Source organism: Salminus brasiliensis, chromosome 1 (genome assembly GCF_030463535.1).
Source record: "Salminus brasiliensis chromosome 1, fSalBra1.hap2, whole genome shotgun sequence".
NCBI lineage: Eukaryota > Metazoa > Chordata > Actinopteri > Characiformes > Bryconidae > Salminus > Salminus brasiliensis.
Window position 1 is genome coordinate 81924464 of NC_132878.1, and position 23836 is coordinate 81948299.

The following is a 23836-nucleotide window of genomic DNA, read 5'->3' on the forward strand; positions in this document are numbered from 1 at the left end:
CTAATTGTAAACCATAACCTTAAACCCTAGCCATGACTTTAAACCCTAACCATAACTCTAAACCGTAACCATAAGTCTAAACCCTAACCCTAAACCCTGATGGAACCATTACTTTAAATAAACCTGAATAAAACACATCAAAGCAGCTTTGCTTTCAGTTGAGTATTTTAGCAGTAAATGTAGTTCAGGTAAATTCAGTGCATCACGTCTTTCAGGGAAAGTGAGAACTTAACCTTGACAAAGCACAGCTATGTGAAATGAAGTGTAGCTCAGCACCACACCCTTTCATCCAAGCCCATCCCATCCCCCAATCCCACCCTTCTCTTCTGTTTTCTTCAGTTCATTCCCATGGCACTGCAGAGGAGATACGCCCAGACAAGAAGACCCCACTGTCTCCCCCTTCACACTGCGAAGCTGCATAGATACAGGACACACCCAGTGCCTGACTATCTCTCTCACTCTCTAGCCCTGAATTTCATTGAGAGTATCCAAAGCTCACTGCAGTGCCCGCCCTTCTGCTCTTCTCTCCGTGACCTTCATGCATGCCCTTAGTTGCTGCAGAAGAACATGACCCATCCACTGTGCTAGAACCACACCCTCCACCCCCTCTCCATATCTGCATCCATCTCCATACCCTCTCCCTCATCTATCCCCTCTACATCTCTTAAGATGCAGTTCATTGCATAGCTCAGGATAGGTGAGCATGACCTATTGTTTGTTGTTGTTAATACTAGGAATTATAATATAGCTATCACTTTAATATCCAAATGAGCTAGTAAGTAATGCAATACATGATAATCAGGATACAAAGTAAAACTGTATTCTGTTACATAAAATTAGAATAATTACCAACAGAATTACATCAAAGTCAATCACAAATGAATGTAACACTTTATATGCCCCATTTGATATTTTTGTACATTTTTATGACATGAACTCACAAGACTTTCCATTTTACTGTATTATACTATACTGTACCTGTTTTCAATAGTATTGTATTATTGAATTATGTTTATATTGTATTATACTTTTACTGTATTTTTAATTACACTGTATTATATAAAAATACTGTATTTACTGTATTTCTATTTTACTGTATTATACATGTGTATTGTTTCATTTTATTATATCACACTTTTACTGTATTTTTCAAAATATAACTATAATACACTTTTACTGTATTTTTTTGTTTTACTGACTTACATGTTTACCTAGTTTTTATTTTTCATTTTCACTGTATTTTAAAATGTTATAATATTCTTCTAGTGTATTTTTAATCTTACTGTATTATGTTTACCTATTTTTGTTTTACCGTATTTATACTTTTGCTTTATTTTTCAAATTTACTCTATATTTCTAGTGTATCTTTTAGTTTTACTGTTCATATTTTTTAATGTATTTTTAATTTTACTGTATCATACTCAATTTTATTTTATTTTTTTGTTCAGTGTTACTGTATTATACATTATATGCGTTCTATTTAACGTATACCTCATCTGTAATTTCTGTCTATTTGACTGTATTATAGTTTAGCAACAGTGTGAATAATGTATATTATGTTGTAACTTGTTTGCTGATGGAACATTACAATTTCTCTCTAAAATCTGTGAAGTAATAGGATTTGAATGGATCAGATGACATTATGAGTGATTCTAATTTGTTAATATTTCACTGGCCCAGTCACTCAAAAGCATTTTACCATGTTTTACTTTTGCAGTATTACTTCAAATGTATTATAAGTTTACTGTTTTTTATGAATTCTTCAAGCGATTTCTCATTTTGTAGATATCTAATCCCAGTACAGGCATGTTGTCTTTACTGTCTTGTAGTAAAGACAAGCAAGTCTTGGATGCTGAACTACTTAAGCTGCTCCCAAAGTGAGACACAAAATCTGTGCAGTTCAGAAAAACACACATAGCACTGTGAAAACAGACTGTGGAATTTAACAAAAAAAAAGATATATATATATTATTATTTAAATATTGACCATCATTTTCAGCACTGCACTCTCCTGCACTGAGCTTTGTTCTCCTCAAATCTGAGAATCAGATGTGATCCAGATTTTCAGCTTCCTCTCGGCGTGCAGGAGAATAAAGTACCTCGGAGGTAGTTGGAGAAAGGCCATTTACCACTCTGTAAGAAGGTTCATGCAGCCAGAGTAAAATCCAGCTGTTTGTTCAGTGCAGTGAGCGGAGAGGTGCTGTAAATGTGCTCTTTCCTGATGCCTGTTGGGCAGTGGACACACTTCATGCCTGTCTACAATGTGCCCATTTTATTCAGCAATGCAGACAAGGTTGTTTTCTTGGTGAGCTGTACCCTGAAAAAGTGCATACTAAGATGTCTGGAAACGTTCCATATGAATAAAGGCTTATAGAATAACAGACTATCAGAAGATTCAACTCTTAGTTCTGTTTAAGTTTTAAAACTTTTATTTCTTTTTTTTTTTGAACATGTAAAAGATCGTTAACTTTTGCCAGTAGTTTTATTAATTGAGAAATTATGTATACATTCTAATCAAGTACCTTACTGAACAAGTGCGATTTTCAGTAAAGAGCCTATCCACATGCATCCAGATATTATTAAAAACAGAGATTTGCCTCCCTTTATTTTTAAAAATTTACTGTCCACACAGAGAGGTAAACGCTTGAGCATGCTAGCCTTGTATGAAATGATAGTACCTCATAAGAGACATCACCAAAACACCACATAGAAGGAAGACAACACAGGTCTTAATCCCACATTACACACTACTCACTATGTAGCGTACTATGCAAGTCACGAAATGATGGACTCTTAATCTAAACAGAGCATTATAGATCTGTAATAGAATAATATTTATTTATTCATATGTGGAAATCTGACATCTAGTGCTATCTGTGTGAAGCCCTAAGTCACACAGAGGCTTGAGGCTTCAGGTACCAATTGTTGTCTTGAAGAGGTCCACAACTGAGCTGTGAAAACCTCTTTAGACTAAGTGTATGTAAACCTTGGCCTCAACTGTGTATGTAAGTGAAACAGCTCACATTAGCTCTGTACTTAACTAATGAATTATTTAACTGACGATTCATTTTCATGTGTTCATGAGTTTATTTATGGGAAGAGGTTTAGGATAGTTTTTAATGCCTCTCTGTTTTAGTTGAGTTTTTTTTTTTAAGATTAAAATGAATATTTTGGCACAATCAGTGTAATTCCAAATGAGATCTTCTTCTGATATTCCCATTTTAGCAGTGCTAATTAGTAGAAAGTGGACTGTGGTCAGGTAGGGTGCTTGTCTTACTGTAAGGCACCTCCAACGTCTAGGTATTTCTGAAGGTATGCCACAGAAAGAAGCCATAGACATAGCTATAGCCACAGAAACTCATAGACTGTCCTTAATGCAATAAAATCACAAAAAGTTAACTGATATGACAGAGCCTGAAACTAAATATTAAATGTTATGTTCATTTATATTGTATATACAGTCTTGACTTCACATTCTAAAAAATGATGACTGTTTATTGGCTTTAAATCTAAAATATGGCATGTGCAAAATGTGGTCATCTGTAGATGATTAATAGGTGAGATAAGTGACAGTAACATAACTATCAGTGCAGCAGCAGTACTGAAGCAACTGGATACACTGTTAACTACTCAATTTTATCTCCATTACGTAGAGTCACAGTAGTTCTCACTAACCCAACAACTCTTAAACTCAACCCAAAACCTAATCCTTACTTTAGCCCTAATCTTGACCCAAACCTTAACTTCAACCCAGAATCTGACCTCAACCCTAATTCTGATCCTGGGTAAGGGTTAGGTGTTGGATCACATTCAACAGACAATCATTGACATTGAACTTTACAATTCAGATGCGTTCAAGAGACATTTAGTTGACCGTCAGGTGAGCATCAGACCATATGAAGTGATACCAACTTTAAAAATGATGCATCATTTTAACATTATACTTATACACTATTTTTATTACAGCCAGAGAGTCCACTACTTGTTTTTGTTGTCATGGTAATGGTAGAAAATGGGAAATGACAGAAGTTACAAAAATGAAAGCATTTTTTATTTTTTAAACATCACATTGCAAGTTATCATACATCAAAACCTCATTTCAGTATTCATCTATCATCAATTTTGAAAGTTTAGTTTTCAAAAAAGAAAACAAACAAAAAAAATCACAACTATAGAGAAAAAAAAACATAAATCAAGACCTATAAAAAATATAAAACTCCAACAGTACTATCATTTGATAAATCTCCGTTTTGACAAGTACCATTTGAATAGCAAAACATAATTTAAATTCACTTAGTTTTGAATTTACACACAACCAAGCAGACAAACAGATCTGAAACATTAGTTTTTTTTTTCTTAAATAGAGGGAAAAAGACAACATTATGCCATGCAGAGGACATAATATTAAATATTAATTCAAACAAAAAATAATATATATATTTCTCTGTCAATATATATCTCTTTTTTAAATTTTCAAGTCAAAAACACTCTCCCTCCCTTTTCATAGGGAAACAAGCTAAATTAAAATAATAACCACAAAAATAAGCTAACATTGTTTCTTTTTATTCCATACTGTAGCTGCCAACAGAGGCATGGCCATATTTTGGAAGTGTTAAAATCAAGATTTTACCAAAAACAGTTTGGCACAGAAAAAAAAGTCTTATCTGATTGGTACGTGTTTATAAAATGAAAACATTCTGTGCATTGCTGTTGTTCGGGAGGGAGTGTGTCCCCTGAACCCCTGCGCAAGGCCAGCGGTGTATTATCCCAGAGTTGAGTCTTACTGCAGCATGCTTTTGATGGTCTTAGCAGTTGATTCGTCATTCAGATGCTTTGTCGTATACCTGCAAAGAATAGGAACTTTTTTACACTCCAGTTAGACTGCAGTGCTTTAACACACGCATCAACCAAAAAACAAACCAAGTCATTCATGTTCACTTACTTAATTTCTACCAAGATTAAAGGATCCATCCATCCTAATCTTAAGTAAAAAAGCCTCTGATAAGAGATGTAATACAAAGCTCCTGCTACTAAATCTTTCCGATCACATGCTCAACAGAAGCATAGACCTAACAATGTTCACACTACATCACTGTGCAAGGATAGTGGAACCCTCTTCAGAGTGACTAGGCAGGAGCTAAACTGCTGAGTGGATGTATGGGAATTCACCTCAAAACAGAATTGCTTGATTCCCCAACAGTGTGAGCAGTTGGTAACATGGTGAGATGAGTTTTGATTTTATGAGGAAATCATTCGCAACATACAGCATTCCTCACACAAGAAGTGCACACCTGGACCGAAATACTATACTCTTGAAATAAAGGTGCTACACAGAGATGTTTGATCAATTTGGATAGTACATTGATCTCCATATTGGTTACCTACAGATATTCAAACTGTTACAACCTATCTGGGGAAACGCCAAAGACCTGCACAGTTTTCCTGCTCAAACAAATTTACACGGATTTAACTCAACTTTTAATCGTCAGGGTAAGTAGGTGTGTTTGAGCAGAGAAATGCTTGAACTGTGACGAACTCTGGCCCTCAGTTCCTTACCCCTGTGTTAGGGTTTGTTACGATTACGACTAAGGTTAGGATTGGCACTAGGACGAGAGTTTGAGCATTAGGGTTGGGGTGAGGTTTTGGGGTTAAGGAAAATGAAGGTGGGCTGAGTAAGTATTTGGTAAAATTAAATGAAAAGTAAGTAAAATAAAGTAAAAGCATCTAAAGTGCGCTTTCCAAATAAAGTGTTACCAAACACTGTCCAACTCAACTGAACTCGGACTGTGTTCGGCACTGTGTTTAGTGTTAAATGTGTAAAATGTTGTTGCACTGGCAGCAGTTCAGAAAAAGAGGCACTGGCTGGCTGCACATCATCCAACGCACTCAAAGAAAGGAGCTGTGTACCCGGCTCTGATGCACTGGCTAGCAGACGCCGGCCAGCATTGCACTGGAGTGACGTGGGGAGAATTTACACATTCAATCTTGAGCCTCTTTCACATAAACTTTAATCCACCATTACCACAGTGCTAACATCAGCAGCAAAGTTACCCACGCTGCAGAGAGCAAGGCCAACTGTGCTCTCTCTGGGCCCCGGCTGCCGATGGCGAACAGCATGACCGGGAGTCGAACTAGCGATCCTCCAGTCATAGTGACAATGCCTTATCCCGCTAGACCACTCAAAGCCAAATTGAATCGTGATAAAATATTCATGCCTTATCATTCAGCACAGGGTGAAACTCGAGTCATCCAAACACAAAATCATTTTGCCATAAAATCATTAGCAAATTGAATTTTGTAGTGAATTTAGACAGCAAAGTATGCCTTGATAGATTTTGTACCATTAGTGTAGAGGCCTTCTTATAATCCTTACCTGAGCGCGTTCAGCAGGCCTTCCACACTGTTCGGAGGCTGATCTCTAAGAACCTTAATGCATCCTTTCATCTGTTCAATGAGAAAGATCACAGTGAGGTTACACTGATCACACTCGCACTACAACACTACAACCACAGTGAGACAGACAGGTTTCTTTGCACAACTCAATAGAATAACAACTTTGGGATAAAAAAAAAAAAATTATCTTAACTGATGTAAAGGTCTCTCTCTCTCTCTCTCTCACACACACACACACACACACACACACACACACACACACACACACACACACACGAGAAGAATCCCCCCCCCCCTTATTATTTCACTATAGCCAGTTCCCTATCATTCTACTCCTCAGTAATCACATATTGTGCTGAGCTAAAAGTAGGTCCAGTTACTCTGACTGCCACATCATTCAGCTCTCGATAGCATCTATAAGTGATAAATCATGTTGTCTTGATTTTTAACCTATTTTACCCACTGGTTCTTTAACTAGCAAGCTTTTCGATTAAAAGTTTACTTACATCTATTTTGGAGGACTTAGCAAAAGCACCAACAGGATGAACATAGTCATAGAGGATGATTACCCCCACCATAACCCGCAGACAGAAGGACACAGTTGCCTCACTGCTGAAACGGCTACGGTACTCCCTGCAAAAGCACCAAAGCAAAGACACGCTACTCAGGAGGGAGATTCCAGCAATCATGGTTTATTTCAATTAAGGGACTTTTTAGATTTAAAAAGATAAAAAGAGCCTCACGGAGTCTCCAGCATGACTTTGCACACGCTTGCCATAGTGCTCAAAACGTCTGTGGTGTTCTCGATAGGCAAGTTCTTGTTCTGTAAAAAATAAATAAATAAGTAAATAAAAATAAATAATAAATAAAAATAAAAAATGGCCAGACTGATTTGGGAGCAAGGCTAAACCTCATTTGATCAGTACATTACAGACAATGAAAATGGGCCTGTGCAACTAACCAGTGTACTAACCACTGTCAGAGCCTGCCGTTTCTTACCTCAGACACAAACTTCGTCGTGCCATCACTCAATGTCTTCAGCATGGGTGTGGCATCAGCGTAAAATAGAGATATTCTATTGGCCAGCTCGTTGTTGACCTCATTTTCTCCCTCTGCCTGCAAAGAGAATAAAAATATTTCTTCTTTATTTTGAGAAAAAACTGAAAAACAGACCAGGCCAGAAAGAGAAGAGCAGTTATCTAGGGAAAAAAACAGCTAACCTCATTATGTCCACAATATTAATGGAACCAAAGACTCTATTGTCTTACAATAAGAAGCAGTCATGGCATTTATACTTTTACTGAGCACTTGAAAATGAGATTCATCAGACCAGGCTACATTTTTCTAGTCGCCAATGTGGTCTTTGACTGTTGTGGCCCACCTGCCTCAAGGTTGGACACGTTGTGCATTCTGGGATCAAGAGCCTGTCTGGCACCTACAATCATGCCACACTCTAAATCAGTAAAATTAAATTTTTTCACAGGAATAATAACAATAATCCATAACAATAATCTATAACAAATATGACAACGATACATGCCCTGATAAAGTCACTATGCTTCATTCACTACAGACTTAAAACTACATCCGCTTTATACTTTATTAAGGGTAACTTATTGATTCAGGGGGTGTTTCAGATGTGAAATACACAAAAACGTTTGTTTTGGTGGTAGTGGTGATAGGAACTGGGGTTGCAATGTCCACAATTTAGCCATTTTATGTTATTTATTAACTCTCCCAACGTCATGTTCTGTTAACCTTTTAACAGGTCTGGTTCCTGTGAACACCACTGTGAACAATTCTGAGTCAGTATAATTCTCCAGAATGGTGCATTTCACATTAAATCACTCTGAATACATAATTTTATGGATTTTTTTTTTTTAACAATTGTTGGATTTCCCCCTTACGGTTTGAGCTCTAAAAACTTTTCAAATGTTATGTGACAAAAGCTGGACCCAGAGCTATTAACAACAAAGCCACGAAAGCCGAGCAACAGACCGAAATTTGTTTTGACTCTTAACGCAAAATTTGTCTGATTTCATAAATGAGTGAATTCATCACACAGTAAATTACATGCACCTGCACATCGTGGTTGGGCCAAACCTAAAAACATGTGCCCAAATACAAATAACACTGGCTTAGCTACACTGCAGGCCCAGGGCTCAAGAGAGCAGCTATGGCTGAGGGGTTACTGGGTTCAACAGGAAAGAATAAGAGGGGAATACCAGCCCTACTCCACTGTGCTGTGTATTTGGCCAGGGAGGAGTCCCTCAGGGGTGAATATTAGGCAGGTCTCAGTTCAGATTTTAGGTTTTCCTGAGAGAGAGAGTGTGGTGCGTCTCGTGGGAGCGTGTGCGCAGCAGACCACAGTTCAGGTGCTGGGGTTTGTGTCGGTGCACCTCAATGCACTTCAGCAAGCGCCTCACACTCACTGAATCTCCCTGTGGGATGACTTTTCTGTTTGGGTCTTGGTGGTCCCCGGAGGGCCATTTTGTGTTTGTGTGTGTGTGTGTGTGTGTGTGTGTGTGTGTGTGTGTGTGTGTGTGTGTGTGTGTAGAGTAGTGAAGCAGGCTGTTAGTGGAACGGCAAAGAGGTGGCTCTAAATGTGGGAGTAGCCCTTCAAATGCCTGTGCACTCGGACAGAAATGGCTAGAGAAAGAAGAGAGAAAAAGAGTGGAACTGGGGTAAAGACCCCCCACTGCCCTCCAACACAACACAGTCAGGACAGTGTGAGCTTGCGTAGGAAGATACAGAACTAAAGAACACAAAAAAGATGTAGAAGAGATTTATGAATTTAAGTTAAAAAAAAAATGTGGCAAGAAAGGAAAAAAGAGAAAAAGAGTTTAACTATGAAGGGTGAACCAGTGTACAAGTCAGGTCCTCTTAACTTCCTGTTAGTGATCATGATTGACTACTGCTGGTAGCTACTCTGTGTCCATTTAAAAAGGATTTACTTTTTAAATCAGCATTGGGTTGACCGACACATTTCCGAGTCATTTCTAAAGAACTGCAGATTCCAAGATCATCAGTTCAAACAACTTTACCTAAGTACAAGTCATTAGAAGGCGTAGCCACTTCGCCAAGGTCTGGAAGAAGACCCAAGCGGTCACTCTCATCTGAGAGTAAATTGGTTCGGAAGGTAAGGAATAATCCAAGGACCGAGCACAGGCCTACTATGAACCAGAAACTCAAATCGACACCTTCAGGCTTGACTAAAGTTTCCAACTGACCACATGGATAAAGAAAAACCCTTCTTGAAGAAAATGTTATGGTTGGATGTGACAAATGGCTTGGAGAGTTAGGATAAGGCATTTAACCCCAAGAACACTGTACCAACTGTCAAACTATCAACTATAAGGTTGAAACCAGGACACAACTGGGTGTTGCAACAGGACAATGACCCCAACACACATCAAAGCTGGTTGAGGAATTACTAAACATTAAGCTATTTCAAAGACACGTGGGTTTGTGCCAGTAAACCAACAAATTAAACTACCAGTTCAGCCAAGAAGAATGATCAACTATTCAACCAGAATTCTGGCAGAAGCTTTTTGATGGGTAGAAAAAGCATCTGGTGAAGGTGCACAAACTAGCTAAGGAACATTTAACCAAACATAAACTGTGTAAAGTGTATATTGTGTGTATATTCTTGATCTTGTATGTATACTTAAAACAAACAAAAACAAACAAACATCAACAACAACAACAACAACATTCTATGGACACTTACTGGGACATTATTAATCCTCATGCGGTTCAGGGTCCTTCTGTAGTAACTGAAGTCATTCTGGATGGCTGGATTTGTCATCTGAAAAACAGCAAAACAACACAAAAATCTCAGATAGTTTAAAGATTTTTCTTTTAGTGGAGTTTTGCATGCATGCACTTGAAGGTTAGAAGCCACTAGCCTGCCTGTCACTGAAACAGCTACAGTACATGGTTTTCTATGACAGGGGTGTTTGACAAATGCAGAATAAACATAGCTTAAGGCAGCCTGGAATGCAAAGGATAGTGATAGGATTAGCCAGTACTTTGCTTAAAAGGATTTTGGTTCTCTCAAATCGCCAAAACAGCCCTTTTCTTGTCAGCACTTGGCTTGTCTAGATCCATTTGCTCCCACTGGCACGATTCCTCTGAGCGGAAGCTAAGTGCAGTAGACACGCTGTCTGTGACAGGATAGTACACAGAGCAGGGACACGGCCTAATGAGATGTATGCCTGTTTCAGGAGGGACTGTTTTTAGGGTTGAGCAGGAGAGGGGAGATCAAAGAGTCTGCATATCAGACTGAAGGTCAGACAGAAGAATGACCCCTTCAGGACTCAGGGCTAGAGAGGTCAACTCCTCAATTCTAAATAAAGCTGACAATTCACACTATTAGGGCTAATGTTCGGACAGGCAGTCAAATCTGATTCCTCATATACCTCTGATCTTGTCCTAAATGAAAAACCACACACACTAGCGTTCAAAAAGTCAGAAATATTCATCACATCAATCATATTATCAATTAAATATTGTATGTCCAACTATTTAATTAGAAAATATATAAAAATAGATCGACATTATGTAGTTCCTGGATATTTTATTCAACATTTCATTTCTTTAAGAGAATGTTCATTAGTAATATTTTTTTATGTAGAATATAGCTTTTGTTAAATTATCGAACAATAATAAATTCACATTGCAGAATTGTGCATTAAAATGTGAAGACGTGTGCTCTCTGTAGAGGATTAATAATTTTTTATTTTTGAACATGAATAAGCTTTTCCGTTTCGTTTTCCCCGTTTGTTTAACCCCACCCACATATATCTTACTGTCCAACCCAATGCAGTTGCCCTAAATTTATACAAATGAAAGATAAAAAAAACAAACAAAAAAAACAATAATAGCACCTTATACAGAAAAAAGGAACAAATAACAATAACAAGAAATGGAATAAAATTATAACATAAATAGAAATATGTAATATAAGTAATATATGTATATACATGTACATACATATGTACATGCATGCATACATTTATCTATTTTTGTAATTTTTTTAATTCTTTCAAATAATTTGAAACTGGCCAGCTACCCTTTATTTGCCTTTCAGTTTTATCCTCAGACTCAGCAACCTCATTAACACCATCTAATGAACAGCATATTGCAAATAATTCTGTCATTTAATTACAGAAGCCATAGATGTTGCTCAAGCATGTGTGCAACTAAAGGGTAAGGAAATGTGGGATGGTTGCAAAAAAACTAAAACACAGTGTCTGTCTTACTGGGTAGAGACCAGCGAGTCTGCATTTTGAAACGTTTTCCTTTGTAATATTACAAATCCCAAAACAACATAACATTTGAAAGAGCGAACATTTCCTAATCTCAATTCCAACTGCTCTACCGTCAGAACATCCATGCCAGATTAGGGGGGCAACTGTAGCCCGCAGTGTGCTGCACTGTAGCACTGGCAGGCTAAATTAGGTCACAGTACCAAGCTGGGCGGAGGGAGGGGGTAAGGATGGATGGAGGCTGGCATGCCACCTTGCACCCCCTACCTGCCCGCTTTTAGCACCCCCATTTGGGGGGCTCTTTAATTGGGCCATCCCATCCCACTGCCGCGGGGTGTAGTGTGTGTCTATGTCTCTGTTTGTGTGAGTGTGCGCATTTGTGTGTGTGTTTTCTTGTGGGGTGGGGCATGCAAGAGGGAGAGAAAGATGGGAGAAGGCGACAATTTTGGCTCAGGGACAAACACGGCTGGAGTAAGACTGAAGTGCTTCTGATTGCTTGTGACAGATATGAGGCCGGCTCACCCCCGCCACATTAGGTGGGATACTAGTCAGCCTTTTAAGGTTGTGTCGCTGTCTGAGATGTAGACATGCGGCAGAGCAGAATGGAGCTTCTTAGAAAAACTAACTGACATGACTCACTGTACTGATAAAGGGCATCGGGAAACAAACACTAACTGAAGGTGATGGGGGGCTTTACTGAAGGAAAGGGGTCTCTACTGTGAAACTGGAACAGGTCAGTCTCATAATATTAGGATTAAATTGAGCAAAAAGGAAAAGCGTATGAATTGCCAAAAACAGGAGGAGTGGGGGGTGAGAACAAAAGGGAAAGACAAATTTCTCATTTGTTACTCCAAATGTAACCCCCTGGGGCAGTGTGCAGGCGCACAACTACAAACAAACAATCTTCTCATTAGCCGAGTGTTAATCATATTAGCCTGCAATTACAGAGAATTAGAATTACTGAGAATTAGAAGCTTGTTAAGCCTTTATATCCGAGTCACCCAACAGCAGATGAAAGAAACAGCATGTTTAGGATCTTGTTGGCATACAGTGCATCTTGATGAACTGCTGTAATCACAACGTCACTGCACAGCTTAACGCGCTTAAAGGAGAACACAAACTGCCTGTTCTGTTGGCTAGAATCATGATGAAGAGCCTTGCGCCTTATAATACCATAAACCACATTTACCCAAACATGCTAAACTTAGCAAATAACAAATAAAACCTAGGATGAGACAGCTGCTTGTTTGCTAAACTGATCATGCTAACTTGCTAAACAGGAGGTCTGTCTGCTCAGCCGGAGCCTGAGAGAGCACAAATGGCCTTGCTCTCTCAGAATGGGTAGACGACTCTCGCCCCATAGCAGTTTGATGCTGGCCGGGACGGGCGTCCGCTAGCTGATGAATCAAAGCTGGGTACCCGACGTTTTCCTCCAAGCGTATTGGTTGTCTAGAAATTAATAATTGGCTAATATCTAAAATTGGGAGGGGAAATCGGGTAAAAAAAAATGTAAAAAAAAAATGAATTAGCACGCTCATGGGAAAAGAAATCAGTACATTACTGATAATAAAATAAAATGAAATAAAATAAAAAACTAGAAACTTGAAGCCTGTCTTTGACCTTCTCTATCCTGTGTTTTAAACTCCAATGCCAATTTTTCTCAGTCCTTTACATTAGTTCTGGCTCCCGAGTGGTGTAGAATGTGGCTGGGATTCCTAGAGAGTATAATTGGCCTCGCTCCTCCCCTGCTAGCCAGTGCAGGCATCTGTTAGCTGACTTAACAGAACTGGCAGTAAATGTTCCAAGCATGTTTAGCTGTCCAGTGAAGCTGTGTTAGTGACTATTTCAAAAAGATGTGGCTGGCTTGAGGTGACTCGGAGGAAGCACGCACCAGCCTTTATAAATTAACATCCAGTTTATTCTACTGGATATTCTTCTTGAAGGGACAGGCACTAGTTTTCCAATGTAAATACAGCGTTAGGGTAACTTCTCCAAGGCTGTACAGCATGAGTTGTATTGTCACACAGTAACAATAAGTGAGAAGTATAGTCAGTGACATAACCGTGCTTCTGCAAAAAATCCTGAACAGCATTTCGTATCCAGTATGTGGTAGCCTTTAACTGGCCACAACAGGCTTTCCATGCTTCCTGCATTGGACTAAACAGATCAGAATTTCCAACCAAAATAAAATGTAACATGCAGATTTGTACACTGCAGTTCTGGTGGAGCACTGGCTTCAAATAGTCTTTTACAAACCATTAAATCAGACTCATCCTTACTCATTCTCCTCAGTACAGCAACAGCAACAAGTGACACACATCTAAACATTTGTGTGCTGACTAAGCTAGCCACAGAGACCAGTGATATTTAGACTGCTACTGACAACACCAACTTCCAATCTGTGTCCCACACCAGAAAGTGCTGAATCCCTGTAATTTACTGTATGTACAGAATTATAAGGTTCTTGGAGCTCCATTATAAGATGAATAAGACCCAGATATTATGACCTGTTAACAAGGCTCAGCTGTCTCTCATTTCAGTAAACATCAACATCATTAGTGCCTGTGATACCAGGGTGGTGTGTAAAGCGTGTCGAGAAGGTCCCACCTTGAGCTCGTCGAAGCGGAGCGTGAAGTGCAGGATTTCGGCGAACTGCTTGGCGAGGGCCTGCTCTCGCTCTAGGTGCTGTGTGGGGTCACTGTGGGTTTCATTGGTCAGTGCCCTCAAAAGGCTGTGCAGTGCCGCTTCTGTGGACCAAAGGATAAACCAGACAGACCGTTACTAACACAGCTATAATTATAAATGCTGACTTGCAGTTTTTCATTAAAAGCTGAAGAATTGTGTTATTTACTGTTTTTTTGTGGCAGAAAGTGGCAGTATGCCAGACAGAGTGCGACAGAGCGTCAAAAACCACACACGCAAACTTGCATTTGCCATGTAGCTCCAGTTCAAAACCAAAACTATTTCTGGACCACTGCTTAACGTAGTGATATTCAGTATGTACATTTTTTTTCCCGCATTATAGTGTATATACACAGTCATATTACGATATTATGAGTACCCCTGGTGTGGAATGAACTCTGCCCATTAGATCAGCTCCACTGACCATATAAGAGCACTTTGTAGTTCTATGATTACAGACTGTAGTCCATCTGATTCTTTGCATACTTTGTGAGCCTCCGCTCACCCTGTTCTTCAATGGTCAGGACCCCACAGGACCACAGAGCAGGTATTATTTGGGTGGTGGGTCATTCTCAGCACTGGCGTGATGGTGGTGGTGTTTACTGTGCTGGTACAAGCGCATGAGACACAACAGTGCTGCTGGATTTTTTTAAGCACTGTGTCCACCAACTGTCCACTCCATTAGACACATCTACCTAGTTGGTCCACCTTGTAGATGTAAAGTCAGAGACAGAAGCTTGTGTGTTGCTGCACAGTATGTGTTGGTCATCCTCTAGTCCTTTTTCAGTGCTTGCTGGATGTTGCCCACAGGACGCTGTTGTCTAGATATTTCTAGTTGGTTTAAAAACTCCAGCAGCACAACTGTGCCTGATCCACTCAAAACAGCGCAACGTACACTAACACACCACCAGCACCACCACGTGACCACTATTTTTTAGGTTACTATCCCCATGTTTCAGATTTTGCAGCTGACATGTCTGCTACGCTGACACGTGCTTATGGAATCTGTGTTGTCTGTTGCCAATAGTGACACTGATACTGATTTGACTGGCTATTTAAGTGACAGTATCGGCACACATATGGATACAGTATCAGTGTTTGTGCAACATTAGAATGACTACAGGCAAGTGGGCTAATTACCTTAATTATCTCCAAACCCCCCTCAAGAAACAAAAACTGCATTTCCCATCCAGAGCCTGTTTATCTAATCAATCTTTCACTGAATAAAAATAAAATGAGCTGCTGGTTGAACAGAACAAAACTACTGTGTACAGCATGTACTGTACATACAGTATCATTACCGTTACAATTGTATTATTTTCCCCCAAAAAAGATAAAAAGCCAGACTGTAACAAGCAGTAGTTTAAAGCTTTAACATCTTCCCAAACACTCTCAATGATCCTCACAGCAAGCAGCGTAGCAAATAAGAGTAAGAATGAGTGCAGAGTGCATGCCACACTCCACAGTGTTACACAAGAATAAGAAAACAGTGACCTAAGCCCAAGAAGACACGTCATCTACTATCTACTGAGTCAAAGTGATCAGACACAAAGTCCCTCCCTCGCTCTACATCAATGCATCCCTTACGTAAGCTTCTCTTTGCCAGCTCCTTGAATTTCAGAATGAACCGGTTGCGCTAGAGCTCCGACAGGCCTGAAGAAAGCAAGCAAAACATACGCAAGCGGAGCTTAACCTACATCCCCGGCCCTTACCCTCTCCGCTTCTCCTAATAGCTAAATGAGCAGCATGCTAGAGCAATTAGATTGCATAACACGAATCTGTTCAATTTTAACGTGCCATTACAGTATGAAAATCAGGGCTGGCTGCTTCACGCTAACGGTTTCATTTTCCATCATGACTGATAGAAAATACTGAATCTGAAACTGTTTGTCTGGGAGACAACCAAGGACTTCCAGAAAAGAATGAGAAATAGAGATATAAAGAAAATAAAGCTAAAAAATAGAGACATCCCAGATCTTTAATGTCAGAAGTCAAAGTGTGACTCTTTAATACTCAGCCTCTGAATTCTGCTGCACAAACAAGCTCTAAGTGTTTAAGTATTAAAATCACACACAGCCACTACACAGCTCTTCAAATGAGAGAGGAGAGGCGGACGGGGGGAGGGAGTAGTAGGAGGGGTGGGGGGCAGGCCAATGATCCGAGGAGAAGCAGTATGGTGGGTAAATTGAGCAGATTTACTGGACGGTAATGACCTCCATCTGCCGCGGTCAGCTGGGCGGAGGGAGGGAAGGAGCTGATTAAAAATGGCTGTGGAAGTGCACTTTTCCCCATTCCAGTCAAAACAGAGCTGAGACGGGCAACTCTTCAGGGTGCATGGAGAGTCTAGTGCCAGGGCAGCGGAGGACAGCCTGGGGTGCTCATAATGTCACTTCACATCAGATCAGGGCATTCTGGCAGTACTGAACGGCAGTGTGTAGACAACACTGGCACCCAGGGAGGAAAGGCTGAGGAGAGCCGTGGGACAGAGCACAACAACTGGTATCCAGTGTGTCATATCAGAACATTATGACCAGCTTCGGTTCCAGCTCCAGCTCCACTGACCATATAGGAGCACTTTGTAGTTCTACAATTACAGACTGCTGTCCATCTGTTTCTCTGCATACTTTGTGAGCCTTCTTTTACCCTGTTCTTCAATGGCCAAAACCCCCACAGGACAGGTATTTGGGTGGTGGATCATTCCCAACACAGCAGTGACACAGACACTTTTTCTTTAATTAAATAATGCCAACTGTCCTTTACATTTGATCAGAGGTCCTTGATGAATGGACAGCAGCTGTCTGGCATCCTGAAAACTATAATAATAATAAATAAATAAATAAATAAAAGTAATAACTGATTACCACAAAGCAGGCTATAAGAAGGCTATACAAAGTGGTGGTGCACTGTTCTACTGTGTAACGACACTTGGACAAATATAACCTTCAGGAAAGAGTCATCAAAAAAAAAAATAAATAAAAAAAAAAAATAAATAAATAAATAAATAAAGTTCTGATGTCTTTTGGAAACAGGGCTTTTTCTGTCGACCAATGCAATTAAAATAGAACGATTTGGCTCTAATGAGCCAATTGTATGTTTTGAGAAAGAAAAAAGTGCAGAACTTCATGACACTCTCAAACTGTTATGCACAGGGTGGATCAATATCAATGCTATCAATGACTGTGTTGCGGCCAGTGGCGTAATGAACACCGTTTCATTTAAAACTGTAAATTTCATCTTGATAAAAATGTTAAAGAAATCATCCAGGTCGCCCTTTACTCCACGGTATAGCAGATAGTTTTGATCAGGCTGCCCCGACTTCTGCATGCCACTGTCAATATAAGAATACATCTGCACTCCTGCACAATCGCATGCATAATAACTCTTTATTTGTTTCATTTTAATTAAACATGGCATGTGCAAAAGTAATGACATGTTAAATATGAAGCATTTTTTTTCTTTCCCTCCCAATATGTCAAATTCAACTACCACTTCAATTCTGAGTACCATCAGCCAATCTGCAAAGAGACAAGACAAGTGGCCGCATGGTTTCATTTAGCACTAGTATTTATGTCTGTATGCTTAAAATACTAATTACAGGCCACTATCAGATGGAACTAGACCACATGAATTATTTATTTTGTAAAATTATGATCCCAATGCTAACGACGACATACTGCTTTCAAAGGCTGTTAGATTGCTGCTGTCAGTGTTTATGGAGTCTGAATGTCTTGAAAAGTAAAGATCGATTAAGGATAGACTCTTTAACCCATTTTGCTATTCAAATAGCTGTATTTTGTATTAATAATATTGAAACACCCCAAATATAAAACATTATAGATGTTAATAAAAACTTTTTAATATTCATATAAAATATAAAATATAAAAAATTATTAATATTCATAAATCATGTATCATGTACAGATGAAATGCCCATTTCTTTACATACATTTAAACATGTAGAGCAGACTCCATGACACTTTTTCTGATATAAAAATCAATGTTTAATGTTTAAACATTATACAATGTTTAATGGTGAACAGTGGACTAATAGTTTTTCTTCAAAATTCTCTGTTTAAAAGGAGCTGTTCGTAACTGCATTACAAAAACATCTAAAACTAGCCTATCGTGCTCAAACTACTCGTTTCTCAATTCCTACATCCATCCATATTCAAATAATCATACTTATCCCTAATTACAACACCTCCTGGCACAGACAGGCCTATCATGATGGCCACAGGCAGGAGAGGGACTTACTGGCCAGGAGGGTGAGCTTAGCGCAGCATGTCAGAGCCGAGGGGCTGTTAAGAGCGGCGAGGCAGAAAGCGCGGGGCAGCGATGACCTACTTTACTGGGTTACGTAACGCCCGCTGTTCATCGACTGCGCGCACTCCGGCTGAGGAAGGGATTAAAAGGTCAAGCTCATGAACGATTCGGGGCAAGACTAGACCTCTGACTCCTTCTGTCTCTCTCTCTCTCTCTTTAGTTGTCTCTCCCTCCAACGCTAATAATGCTCAACCACTAGTAAATGGTCAGGACGCTGCTAATGACCGCTCGGTCTCTTTCTAGGTCACCTTCAACATCACACCGTCTGGTAACTGCTTGAAGTCGCACTTACTGATAACAAAGGTATGGTGTAATTATTAAGTCATCTCGGAGCTCAATGAAACAAGCAGACAACTTCAACTTTCAGCTGATGATAGATATGTGTTTGAAGGTTGAAAAGAATGATCATAATTATCATGTAAATTTGATAAAAAGTTATTGTAGAGTTTTGATATAAAAAAGAAACATTTTAACTGTCAGAGAAAATGGGGAATAAAGCTAGTCTGTACCAAACATAAAAGAAATGTAAGAGCAATTATCTGTGTACATTACTCTGTACATACATATGAAATGACATTATTGTAATCATACATTAGGCAATGATTTATAATTATTTAATGTAAAAAAATTCTAAGATAGCTTTAAAACAGCATTACAGAAATACAAATCATGCTTTGAGCTCATCCTCATGGACAGCTGTACACAAGCATTTGTTGACAAGCTGAGGTAAAAGCAGCATGAGCTTTGAAGCGGTAGAGCAATATTACACAAAGATGACTAGTGTCACACAGCGTAGTGAAGTTCTCGCTAGAGATTCTGTGCATGTGTGAGTGTGTGTTGAAAAGCTGTGTGTGCAGTTCTAACACTAGCAGCTGTGGCACAGAGGATCTCCCAAGGGGCTCTCAGGTGTTTATGTATGTTTGCACACATCAGGTCTGTATGTGCATTTGCCACAAATGTTTACAGTTCAGCAAACAAATTCATAAACTAAACAAACAACACAGAAAAATCCCAACACTAGGGGAGCGGTGCGACTTGTCTCTGCAGGGGACACCAGCAACTCCCCTCTCCCATTTACCTTATCTTTTATCATAGTTTACAATATTATCATGATTTTGTGATATATATATATATATATATATATATATATATATATATATATATATATATATACACACACACACACACACACACACATACATACATACATACATATACATACAGATAGTGTTCTCAATGTCATTTGTATTAGCACTACTGTGCTAGTGGTTTTAGGGTTTTTGGGGTTTTACATTTTAGCAACACAGCAATCTTTTATTTAACAGACTTATTGAGCATCCCTGTTCTCCATAAATGTTTTAGAGTGGGAGATATAACGTTAGCAGTTTATGAAATAGCCAATGCCTAATGAAGTGGGCTGGTGACCAGAAGACTGCTGGTTCGATTCCCTGGACCGGCAGGAAGTGTGGGCAGTACTCTAGGTACTCTCGATAGCACACGGAGTATAAAACGACAGCAATCTTTACTGTGAGCTCTGAACACCCTAAAACATCAAATAAAGCATGGGATCTACAGGACAGCAGAGTGGGAGCTTGTGAAATGTGTATGTGTTGTATAGAGAACGTGAGATGTTACCTAGTCTCTGAGAAAATTCATAGAACTTTTTGAGTTTGCCCACCAGGGGCACCACCGCAGCCCAAGCCTGGTCCTGCAACGCCTCGTCATTCGGATTCTGGATTGCCTAAAAAAGGAAGAAATTCAATCACCATTTCAAAAAGAGATGGAACACATGCACACACTTTATCAAGGTACCAGAGGATGAGTGTAGGCAAAGTAATGCTAATTACCGTTATGCTATGATTATAACGCTGTACTGCAATGTTCTGAAGTATTACATCACACACCAAAATATCTTATTTTATTGTATGAAAAGAAATGGATGAAATAACTGCAAAAATATGCAGCACATCTATAATTACTGTTTGATCTTGTTTCCAAAAAAATGCAGTGACAGTGAGTGCGCTGAAAAATATAAAAGGGTAATAAATTAAAAAAGGAAAAAAAAGGGCACATTCACTCCCATTCAACAGAAGCCGCGGCGATTCAAGCGCACCATGGCAACTGTCTGTACAGCAAGAGTAACCATGGCAACCTGAGCATCACTCACACTGATGCTCACTCTGAGTGAGTGGGACATGTTCAAACAGAACAACTGTGCAGCACTACGAATGGCAGCTCCTGTGGTGCTCATCTAATGACTGTGTGTCTGCATAATCATAAAATATTACAGTAACTCCTGGGAGTCAGAACCAAGTGCTCTGTGTTAATACTCTGACGAGCTTTCCTTCCTTCCTTCATTCATTCCTTGAGTAATTTAGTCTAAAAATCACAACATACAAATTTTCAAGCTGCAAAATAGATATTTATTGAAACCAGCAAAATGATCTGCACTTTTTTAAACCAGCTGAATGAACTGCATTTTTAGACACAAGCAAAGTTATCTAAATTGTATTTCTTGAAAACAGCAAACTGCAGAAAACTGCATTTGTACTTTTCTTAAAAACAAGCTTTTTTTTTTTTAAATCAATACAATTATCTGCAGCTTTTCTTAAAAAAAGCTGCATTAAGTTGTTTAATACCAGTAAAATTATCCAATTACTTTTTCTTGAAACCAGACAAATTAGAACAGAATGTTAGGTGGTCCCTTATTCCCAATATAGTACATTGTATGATAAAATTATGGCTTCTACCTCAATTCAGTTCTCTACATGTCCAGAAGCAAATTGTACATGTCTGAATCTCAAAACGCTTTGTTAGAGAAATTCTACACTATAATACAAACAAACAAAAAACAAAACATGTGTAGTGTAATCCTGTAATTCTATTGTACAACTCTCATAATAAAAATATATATCCACTATTTGATGTTTTCACTTGACAATCATTTCCGCAGTGTAGTCTTATTTTGGGTCTGAACCCCCCCCCCCCCTCCAAAAAAAAAACATGGCTGTGTGCAAGAGTCCAGTGTTTTCCAGTGTACTAATACATCATCCATGACCTTCTAACCAGGTGTGCAGGTATGTGTCTGTGACCGTACCTCTCTTATCTCTTGTCCCGCTCCTTTATAGGCCTGTAGTTCATCAAGTATCGCCCGGGCATCCTTGAGCACCACATCCACTTCCTCCCAGGTCTCCCGCTCTGCTTCTGTGGGCTGTGCATCTAGAAGAACCCAGAAACACACATGAAAGCAAGCAAGTTAAACCTTCAATTTATGGTCCGTTTTATCAGTGGATTTGATATGTGGGCTGATGGGCACAAGAAACTGACCAAAGTGACTGATATTCACTGCTTGTGATTGTCTCCTTCATTCATATGTAGTCCAGGGCTCACCCAGTGATTTTAGACCATATTCCTGGAAACAAGAGCGTGCTTTTCCGGCCCTAACTAGTGCCCGCAGGTCACTTTGGCCAAAAACTATACTACTAAAAAAAGAAGCTATAACTGTTTTGGTTACAGATAAATGGGTTACTGACTGAAATCACTAGCAGTGGTGAATTGTCAACATAAAAATGTTGTTGGTTTCTGTTAATGACCTTTTAATCTTTTAGTATTTATTAATGTATAGTGTTAGTTTTTATTCATTTTCTTCACATAAACATTTCTGAGTCATGTTACTCTTAGCCCAAAGGTGAGCTTTGGATGTATTCACATACTTTTGTCACTTTAACCGTGAAAATTTCTCACTTTAGCCTGCATTGACATAATAAACAAGGTGACTGATAGCTCAGCAGTCTGATTTAACTCCTGCAAAGACTACCGTTAATTGACAAATTATTTTATTGACATAAATCCCAATTTAACTGGACTATATCGGCAGGGACCTGGCTTTCACACAACTATTTCAGTCCATGAAAGGCTTCATAATTAGCTGCTGAGCTGAATCAGATGTATTAAAAGCAGAGGCTTTGCAATGCTACAGACCTCCAAGAGAGTGGTGCGACACATGTGCTCTAGTCAGTCTGTCTCAGATAACAATGTTCTCATTTGCGGAGCTGCAAAGCAGGAATTTTAAACACTGGAAACTTCATCTCATCTAAGGAGCAACCTCAGCCTTGACTTGGAACGTCAGCTGGCTTTAAATAGAGTGGTAAAGAGTTTTTGGAACTGCCTGCCATTCACTAAGCTCTCATATGCTAACTTACGTAAGTATGGGTTCTGTGTCTAGGCCAGCTTAAGAAGAGCAGCGACAAACTGGGCTAAAGGTGAAGATATCACTGTTTGATGATGAAGAGGGTTAAGCACAGTGTTATTGCGTACAGTTTCTCTCTCTTGGCAGCTATAGGAATTCCTTAAGGATCATAAGTGACCCCTTACTGCCCCCTTTCTGCACACACTGGAGAATATGCCTGGTGCAATAGAAAACCATACTGATAAGGGTATATGTGGAGAGCTTGAAAAGGTCCATACTGGACAACTCTCTAGATCTTAGCCTAACTTTTTTTCTCTGCCCCTATTTCAATACCTTATGCAGAATGCATGCAGTCACCAAAAAATATTTAAACATTTGTGTCATACTTACAGCAACATTATGCAGCATTTTACCTTAAAATAATATTAGCTTTAAAATCATATTGATGCTCCACAGACTTGCTGATGCTCTTCCTACTAATAACTTGGGGCAAGACTGCAGAGTTAGATTACAATGGACAAACATGCTTGTTTCGAAGCTGAATGAGTAAGAGAGCAAAATCTCACTTTCGAAATCGAGGAAGAAATTGGGCTCTTGTTCAAGGTCTGTACACGTCAACACTTTCAGGAGGTTCCCCATGACAAGATACCTGTAGAAAAAGAAAGGAAAGAGAGCATTTCATAATTAGTCCTGCTTAACTGGGTTTAGTGCAGTGCATAGTGTGAAGTGCTGAATAAGAATCATTTGAAATCAGTTTTTTTATGGTGACATCACTCAGGGCAGCCAGCGCCTGAAGGTCAGAGGAGAAAACCCCAGTGTGTGCAACACAATTTGTGATTGAGCGGTTCTTCTTCTTCTTGGCCTTTTTTCTGTTGTTTATCAGATGTAAGAAAATGAATAATGTTTGTGGTACAGCCTCTTTTCAAACTGCGCCAACGCGACACTGCCAGACAGCCGGCTCGCTCGGAGGAAAGCGCCG

General features: G+C 39.3%; 1 protein-coding gene across 1 annotated transcript in view; it reads right to left on the reverse strand.

The window, feature by feature from the left end:
* Positions 1–4062: 4062 nt before the first annotated feature.
* fam49bb (family with sequence similarity 49 member Bb) overlaps positions 4063–23836 on the reverse strand; it is a 68126-nt gene continuing 48352 nt past the window's right edge. The window contains exons 3-12 of the mRNA XM_072691009.1: positions 23424–23506; positions 21766–21887; positions 20304–20409; positions 14271–14410; positions 10124–10201; positions 7393–7509; positions 7137–7216; positions 6900–7026; positions 6374–6444; positions 4063–4844 (exon numbers count right to left, since the gene is read on the reverse strand). Of these exons, the coding sequence (XP_072547110.1) occupies positions 4781–4844; positions 6374–6444; positions 6900–7026; positions 7137–7216; positions 7393–7509; positions 10124–10201; positions 14271–14410; positions 20304–20409; positions 21766–21887; positions 23424–23496 (978 nt within the window). The 5' untranslated portion in view covers positions 23497–23506 and the 3' untranslated portion in view covers positions 4063–4780. The remainder of the gene's footprint in view (positions 4845–6373; positions 6445–6899; positions 7027–7136; positions 7217–7392; positions 7510–10123; positions 10202–14270; positions 14411–20303; positions 20410–21765; positions 21888–23423; positions 23507–23836) is intronic.